Source organism: Morone saxatilis, unplaced genomic scaffold, assembly GCF_004916995.1.
Source record: "Morone saxatilis isolate NCDOM2014 unplaced genomic scaffold, NCSU_SB_2.0 Contig6, whole genome shotgun sequence".
Lineage (NCBI taxonomy): Eukaryota > Metazoa > Chordata > Actinopteri > Moronidae > Morone > Morone saxatilis.
In genome coordinates, this window is record NW_023340206.1 from 2,589,229 (window position 1) to 2,598,360 (window position 9,132).

General features: G+C 43.0%; 1 protein-coding gene across 3 annotated transcripts in view; it reads left to right on the top strand.

Moving 5' to 3' along the window:
* The window catches only part of LOC118339870 (radixin-like), a 21,087-nt gene that overhangs the window by 3,889 nt on the left and 8,066 nt on the right, over positions 1–9,132 (top strand). For 2 of the 3 annotated variants that reach the window (XM_035677663.1, XM_035677664.1), the window contains exons 3-5: positions 6,728–6,811; positions 7,704–7,799; positions 8,621–8,743. In XM_035677663.1, the coding sequence (XP_035533556.1) occupies positions 6,728–6,811; positions 7,704–7,799; positions 8,621–8,743 (303 nt within the window). Of the gene's footprint in view, positions 1–6,727; positions 6,812–7,703; positions 7,800–8,620; positions 8,744–9,132 lie in introns of those variants that run through there. The other variant, XM_035677665.1, reaches the window with a different exon arrangement.

A 9,132-nucleotide genomic window follows, 5' to 3' on the forward strand; every position in this document is an offset into this window, starting at 1 on the left:
GGGGGGGGGGGGGGGGGGGGGGGGGGTTTATTAGGTGATGGCACCCCACAGGAAGAGGGCCCTCACTGGCTTCCTAGCTTGTGGCTGTTTTCCTGTTTCCTGGAAAGCGGCCCTGCTGTGTATATCAGGGGCCCAGTCTATGTTAACATCCTGTGTCTGTGGAAGTACAGACGCAAGGTGAAGAGAGAGGATTGTCACTACGACTGAGGGCCTGTAAGGGAAGGAAGGAGTCTCATGGAGGAAAATGTCAAGATTTTCACATAGAGAGAAAGAGAAAGGGACATGGGGTTTTGTTGTTGTGCTCAGGAGATACTCGGTAGGAATTTTAAGAGGTAGGAAAAGTGTTGTGGGAAGGGAGGAGTAGCCGTATTGGTGCTAGGAAACATTATAACACTGTTTGCCAGTTGTGTTTAACCCTTCACCTCATTTACAATACAAAAGCTAGGTCCATAATCAAGTAGGTAAGGCCTAAGGTAAGTAAGGCCCTCTCTTTTCCTCTTTATTATCCTTCCACTCTTGTAAAATCACTGGAAGGTTCTCAGATCCTGTCGACGCAGACAAGTCCGTTTTTTTGTCCTCTTGTGAAAGGGATGCTTCCCACACAGCATTCACCTCCCTTTCCCCCTAAAGGATGAATGTTTGTGTTTGAAGGTAGCAATGATTCCTCCTCCGCTCTCACTCCTCCTTCCATTCCTCCCTCCCTCCGAAGCCTGCCTCACCCTGCAGGGGGGTTAATCAGAGGGACAGACAGCTGCTCAGGGCCCAGCAGGCCAGATTAGGAGCTCTACTGATGAAGTGTGTGTGTGTCTGTCTCTCTTAAGGCCTCTCTCAGCAAAGCTCCTCTTAACAGCTTACAGTAACTAAACAGCTGCACATTTAACAAGGGGCCCGTCTGAGCGAGAACTCGTCTTCACAATTGAAATGGAGAGGGGGATTTGGAAACGTCCCAGAAGCGCGCACACAGAAAGAAAAGCCCAAAAATGTAAATGAGACTCACTCAGATGCTCATTGGCCTTTCATGTTTGTTGGCCTCATTCGTTGCACTTGCTTGTCAAGTCAGTGCTTTAGTGCTACCGTGAACTATACTCACTGCAACGCGAGGTCTTCCTAGTGACACTGCACATGAAGGAGGGAGAGCAAATTATAGTGTTATGTACAAGATGGGAGGAGACGCATAGTCTAAAATAGTCCCCCTATTAAACCGTTATCTGTGTACAGGAAGGTGGAAAATCACGAACAGCAAGCAAACCAGTAAAAAGCACAGAAAATGCAAAGAAGTCAACACCTCAGTAATCTTGTCTTAACTTCATCGCCTGCTGCTGGGCCTCGGTGTCATGTGATCAGAGATGGACCTGGCGTTAGCAGCAGTGTCCACCGGATGCAGCTGTGTCACGTTTTCACTCCGGTGCGACTGCCAGAGACAACCCACTGCCACTCTAGCAACTGCGGCAATATTCACCGGGGGTGCGAGCAAAGTGTCTCACTCACAGCTCATGAAAAGCTCTTCTCTCTCCTACACTATCTTTACTCGTCGGGTCTGTTTTTGCCGGAGGAGCTTGTGTCTCTGAAGCAAGGAATTCACTTTGCGAAATGTATTTAAATACCAAAGTTATTGACCATTAACTTTTTCTTTAAGTCCTCCTCCGCTCAAAAATCTGCTTTTCTTCTCGTCCCTACAGTGTGATGTTTGATCTTCACTGATAGTGACTACACACTACACACTAGTTTGACACTAGCTCATTGGTCTGTATTTAAACAGTAAATTACAAAATGAGCTTCAAAAGTGTATTCAGTGAGCTTGCACACAAAAACGTAGGCAAAGAAACTGAAAGCTGAAAATGTGGCTGCTGAAGAGAACAGGCTTCTTTAGACGCAGTGATTCTGAAACAGTTCCAAGCTCCAAAACCTCCAGACATTGGAACCGCGATGGAGATGTGTCGGACCAGTGCCCTAACTGGAATATGACTCAGCCGCATCAAGTGGCTTTCGCTACTTTAAAGGTTAACCTCAATCATATGGCATTAAACAGAAACAGCTGAATTTACAGGTAGTATAGATGCTTTTTACCTACAACGTCGGGCAAATATGAGAACTTGTTGAAGAGCGTTAAGGGCTTTACTGCTGGTCTGACTCTTACTCCTAACTCTAACTGGTCTGACTCTCTTTAAAGACAGTAATTGGGTCTTTTAGGAACTGTCATGTTGCCCAGTCAGTGTGTCTAGTGTCACTAAACAGGCGGTGTCATACGAGGACAGGCTTGCAAAAGTCGCTCCTTCGAGACTTCTCTGTTGTCAGAGTGTGTGATTAGCTGTGTCAGTGCCTCGGCATGTTGTTGTCCCTCTCCCCCCTCTCTGCGCAGGAGAGAGAGGATTAGCTGACCGTCTGCTCCATACAGGATTCTACCTCTTTCTGCGCTGTGGGTTGGCCGTGTTTTGGCAAGGAGACAGACACACAAAAGCGGGCCCCACACAAACGCAGGGGAAGGGACATTCAAGGCCGGTCACTTGGAAACCCCAGCTCAGCACTACATTCTCCAGAACTACTCCCGCCTCAGAGAGTCAATGAGGCAGCTACTCTTGAAACCAACACACAGTCTTAGTCTGTCAGTGAACCATGAACAGGTTATTTTGCCGATGTGGCTTTCGTCAAGGGCTTGCTTTGTGCACTTGCAAGAGTAGACTGAGATTTGCCCAGGTGCTGAGCCGAGATCTCAGAACCTGATTAAGTGCAGGTTTAGTTGGTTAAAGGCCAGTGAGGACGAAATTCTGTGGCATGAGAAGAGTCCAGTTAAATGCTATTATCGCACCACGGTATCTGAGAAAACTCTAAATCAGACACTTGATTTTTGCAAGAATATCTCCATCTTATCCGTAACAGCAATAAATCAAGTGTTTGCTTGTCCTGTGGCAGCTGTAACGTTTCAGTGACTCATCTAAGGTTGTTTTTGTTTTGTTTTTTACAAAGGAGCAAAGGGCCACAGTCTCTTGACTCCCCTGCCCTACAGACATGGAGTAAACAATGAATAAGGAATACGTGAAAGATCATTTTGCAGAATGTATTCATTGCCAAAGCGCAATCGTATCATATTGTGTGTGCAGGACATGCATAGCGTAAAAAGAGAAGGGTGGATGTGTGAACACTTACCACGTCTGCAAACTGATTTTCTGAGAAATGCTTCGTCTTGGTTGAACGAGCGACCTTATAGGACTGCAGTCGTGAGCTTTTACTGTGGCTTCTGATGGAACTTCACAAAAATCTAATTGTTTTTCACATTTGTTTGTTTTGGTTATTTGGTTGATGATCTGAGTAACATGAATCTGTCATATGTAATAGGAGTCTGTTTTAAGTGTCTGCATCTAAGCAAGCCTAACCAGAGTCAGCAGTGGGTTTTATTAGGTAGCAGTAGCTCATGTTCTGTAATGTAACCATATCCTTAGCATCCTCATTGAAACGATGTTGACAGCGCCGTGTTGTAATAAGCAGCTAATGTTATTGGCTGTCTGTGTCATTGGTGTACAGTCACATTCATAACGCAGAGAGTGGAACTACGCAGTCTCAGCACTATACAGGCATTCTCATTTGAAAGTGAGTAACACCACTTAGAACTATAAAACAATGACCTGTATTGTACGGTGTCCACTCAACACGTTAAAATAAATGATTTAGTGACAAAACAATTTAAGCATAGAAAATAATGTTAACTGATATGAAAAGTTAGTTTCACCCAGAGAAATTTGTACAGGCTCATATCATTAGAGATGATCGACTCCAGTCCTGCACTACACACTGAACCTTTTCCTCCCCTGCAGACAACTGGCATCTTTTGCAAAGTGGGTTGATTTCCCAGACAAGGATCAGGGATTAAGCCCCGGTCTTGATGTGGACTAAAAATAAAGTGCCTCTCTGTGTGGAATCTTCATTGAAAGACACATTGGCAACAAGCGTGCCAGAGAGATTTGCTCTTTAAAAGCACAAAATGTTTGCTGTGATGCAGCAACCGAATCAATTGAAAAGTGACCCTGACTGAAGGCAAAATACAATCGTTTAGTCACTTAAGACTTAATCTTTCTCTGGGAAGCTGCCCACATTTTCCAACCAAAATAAAGCCTGGCCTTAAGCAGGTTAGATTATTAACATGTGGGTAACGGTTTAGTCCCTTTTTAAAGTAATGTTATATAAATGGACTGTCGCACATCACAGTCATGGTGTCGGCCATGCAGGAGTGTTCATGCGGGATGTCTATAGTGTGGAGAAAGTGCTGCAACTTTTCATGGGTAATTAATGAGAGGGAGACAGAGGCAGATACATTGTGGTCTGAGCTCCATGTGACACGGGGGGAGTCCAGCTATGTGCTGTATAGACACAAGTTTCATGGATTATTCATTGCAGCGATATTGAGAGAAACAGGGAGGGATGGAGACAGGAGAGGCGGTGGAGAGATGTTGGGAGGAGAGGGAGGGAAATGCAAAGTAAGCGTTCCTGAGGTTTTGTGTATAATAGCTCAGAGGAAATGGACGTCTCCTTTCCTCAGTTTCTTCTTTCTGCGTTGCTTCTTCTTTCCCTCCTTTTTTGTACGGTTGGCTCTTCTGCATTAACCTCGCTGTAACTCAATCTCAAAGGGAGTACACCCTAGATCATCTCTCTTTCTTCCTGTTGCGCTCGGTCTGCCCCGCTTATTTCTTTCTTCCTTCTTGCACTCTTGCAAAACTTTTTGCTTTTGCATTCAGCCTCTCATTTTGCTTGTCGCCTTCCTCTGTACCGTGCCCTGCCCTCCGTCTCTCTTCTCGTGTTGTTAACCACTACTGAGGCAACACACAGCGTAGTTTGTGTGTGTTTGTGTGTGTGTGTGTGTGTGTAGGTGTTGGAGGAATGGACTGTCAGTGCCTCGAGGTCAGCCCCCTGCCCTGTACTGTGCCATCAGCTGCCGCTAGGCCTACTGCCAGTGCCGCTTAACAGGGCCCAGCCAATGACTGAGTTTTATCCTCTGCACCACCCCAACAGAGGCCCGAGTAGTAGGCTGCCTTGAAAGGCGGGGCTTACTCACCCTGGCAGTGTAGGATGGAAAGAGGGAGAGACGCACACGTTTACAGTCTTTTTACTGAACGTGGGCTAGGATCGAGGGAAATTGACACATTGCTGACATACTGAGCAACCGTTCTTCCTTTCTCTTCTGTAGGATTTCTATAATTTCCAGGAAGATTGTTGCTGGACTGAGGAAGAGTTAGACCGCATCATGTTATGCATTGTCAGTTGTGTTGCTGCATACATGCCATGTACCAAATCCTACAGTATATATTATGTTTAACAGACATCAGTCAGGGTTCCCACATGTCATTGAAACACCTGGAAATTAATTTAAATGATCAAATCTACGTTGAAACTTTTTTATTGTGTTTAAAACTCAACTGCTGGTAGGATAATCTGCATGCTATAACACTTAAAAGCAGGTTTCTCAGAACCAAGACGTAACTGGAGAATGCTCCTTTTTTTTTTATTTCTGCTCTCATGTCAGTTAAGAGTTGTTGCAGCAAACAACAAATGGTGTCAACTCTGTTTTCACATCTACACGAATACAGCTTATTAATGATCACATTTACATTTGTTGTTGTGGTTGATAATTGTTAATTGTACGTTCAAAACAACACGTACAACACTTCCTACCTATTCTTTTAATAGGCTAATGAATTTTCTGTAAAATAAAATAAATTTACTTGATTTGATCTGTTATTTATGCTCCGCTCAAGGAAAGCGAGAAGCAGGAAAATAGGATGTGGTGAGAACAGCTAAGCGCACCACGACCACTAACACAGTGTGCCATAAACACTGACCACCATTGTGAGCAAGTGCAGTCTTATATTGTCAAGAAAAACTTGAAAAAAGATTGGGAACCCTGAATAATGTCGGAGTTAAGCACAGACGGCTCTCATTGCTACCTCAGATATGAAAGATGCAAACAGGAAACGTAGGGAGAGTGTACGTAACAAAGGTCCTCGGTTTAAAACCAACAGTGGACTTGTGGAGCAGTTACGTGTTATTCATCTCAAACATTAGGCCTCAGGATTTCTGTTTTTAAAAGAAACATACATGTAAGCGGTTTGGCTCGCTATGACTACATTGTTGACAAAGTTACGTGGTTTCACCGTCGTTTGGTTTTCAGAGCTCTACCTGAACCTGTGGTTTTCACTCTTTGTTTAACAGGACCACTGTGGGTTTTTCTTCGTTTACCATTTCTCCCTTCAAAATTGAGAACTGCTTACAGAAACTGCTCATTTGTCCATATATTTATTGAACCTCTTTTATGTTGTTTACTGAAGCTACAAAAAAAGCCTCAAGCTACTTCACCTCCTCAAAAAAGTCCTAAAATGGTCAGTGGACCGCTATAATGGTGAAGCACTAAGTTTGCATTAACAAAAACTGAACTGCACCTCGAGGAACAGCTAAAAATAAAACGGACTAAACTGAGTAACGTTGCCTGATTGATGATGGAGATTAGTGGACATTTAGTCGAGATTAGAAAGAAAGGTGTTAATATTAATGAGCTCTATGTATGGTGGTAGTAGTTTCAGGCGTATTCCACTTACTGGTTTTATTTAGAATTTCTCCACAGCAGAAAATGGTATTGTTGTGACATTTGTGTGACATTTGCTGTATCTGATGTCTCACTGTAAAATCTTTGTCTCAGTAATATGGCAAACAAAGTAAACTTCTTGTTGTATATGTTTTCTAGATCAACGTCCGTGTGACCACCATGGATGCAGAGCTGGAGTTTGCCATCCAACCTAATACCACAGGAAAACAGCTCTTTGACCAGGTGAGCAGGAATGACATAACCACCAATGTCGACTGGTTACTGCTTTCAAAAAATATGTTTATGTCACCGTTTGGTTTTAGAAGTTAGCTTTTTGTACCTGCTGTATTTACCTTAGTTTTTTTTTTAATATTCAGTAATGCATTACATCTTACATCATTACATCTTGGGTGCACTCACTTGGGATTTACCTTTGCTGTTTGCCTTCCAATTTGAGAGAACTTTTTGGAAATTACCTGAAAACAATGTTGAAGCACATCATTTTTACACAAACAGCGCCACAAAGAAAATCAAGCTAGTCTATGGTCCAGTCTGCCACAAAGAAATTCATGTCCTCCCACGCACTCCAGACAGGTAGAATGGTGTGTGTGTGTGTGTGTTGCCCCTAAGGAGCATCTACACAAAAACACTTGAAACTGCAGACTGCTGCATGTTAGGAAGAAACTGCGATACCAAATGTGATATGCACAAGTTGAAGGTGTTAAAGCTAAATAAAGTTCACTTACAAGATTTATTTTTATGCTGTGCCCCCCTTTGAACACCAGCCCTTTTTCAAACTGACAGGCAAACAATTTGGGCCTTTGCAGCTGTCCAACAGCCCTCTAAATGACCCATTCACTGTCAAGCTTTAAAAAGGAGATCAGCTGGCTGTCCTCGAGGCACACGTTTTTAAAACAAATGTAAAAATCAGCAGCGGCTACTAGTGTTGTTGGTTATCATCTCATTTATTGCTAATATCATCTGCTAATGATGTATGTAGGTCTTCTGGATAAGACACTTGCTACATAACCATAATGTCCCTGGTTCAATTCAGGCTGGGGTCGTTTCAGGCATGTCACCACCTATACTGTTCATTATTAAGTAAAGGTAAATGAACGTTGTGTTTTATTCTCAGGTGGTGAAGACGGTGGGACTGCGGGAGGTCTGGTTCTTTGGCCTGCAGTATGTGGACAGTAAAGGCTACATCACCTGGCTCAAACTCAACAAGAAGGTCAGTCTTCCTTTGCTTTAATCTTCTCCTATGTAATAAACCAAAACACACAGTTTTTCATTTACAAGGCTGCTCTTCTACTGTCTTCTTCCTTTTACTGGCTCTCTGCTTCCCCCACTTTTTAATTCTTTGCTTTTTCTTTCGTTTTCTTTCACACTTTATTTGTGTCTTTCTTCTAGTCATTGTCTGTTGTTTGTCTGGGATTTTCCCAGAAGCTCTGCTGTGGTCTGGAGCATCAGATGTGCTCTTTTAACAGACTTCCTCTCTCACTCCGGCCAACACACCCTCCAGCCTTAACACCCCTGCTATTACAGTGTATCTGTCTGTTTGTTTACATGACAGACATTTCCTCACTCACTCTTCAAGTGTGTTTGAGACAGAGACAGAAAGAGATGCAGGGGATTCAGACAAATATGAGGAAAAATCCCCCTAACATTGTACAGTGAAACCAGTGTGTGTTTCTTCTAACAAGTGGAGCTCCAGTGGAAAGTATTTTGTGTGTGAGCACCAACTGTGCACATACAGTAGGCACAGCCAAGCCCAGAAGCACATGTTCCCAGATATCAAAAGATCTGTTCTGACTTACAGTGACAAGTGTTATGTGATGAATATGCTTGTTTATCACAGTCCCTTAATGTGCTTTGATATCTATTAAAGGACATGATGAAAGGGATGATGCAAAATCAGCACAATTCACACTGTAACATACCAACATTGTTGTGACTTGTTCTTCCTTCCAGGCCCCTCACTGAGATGTAGCTGTGACACTGACTTTATGATCTGTTGATCAGATGCATAGTGATGTTGTCTTTATTGTCCAGGTGACCCAGCAGGATGTGAAGAAGGAGAACCCTCTGCAGTTTAAGTTCAGAGCCAAGTTCTTCCCCGAGGATGTCTCAGAAGAACTCATCCAGGAGATCACCCAGAGACTTTTCTTCCTGCAGGTAACAAGCCACTCACTAGTCAAGTTTCCATTCCAATGGAGTGCAAATATGACATTCCAGCAAATCAGCAAATTGATGATTGTTTCCATTCAGTATTGAAATGCAAACTTAAAAAAAAAAGAGTAATAACTATTTGATGTGACACATCATCATGACATGTAAGTAATGTGAATAGCAAAGAAAAAAGAAAAATAGAAGAAAAGGATAGGAGGACGCAAGACAGAATCAGTGCATAAAAATAAAAATATTCAACTTTATTATCACAATGTGCAGGCATGTATGTAACCAAAAAGGAAGGCTGCAGGTTCACCAAGACAGTGCAAAGAAAAATAAAAGGGGGAAGTCATATAGAGACATACACACACACACACATCATATATATATATATA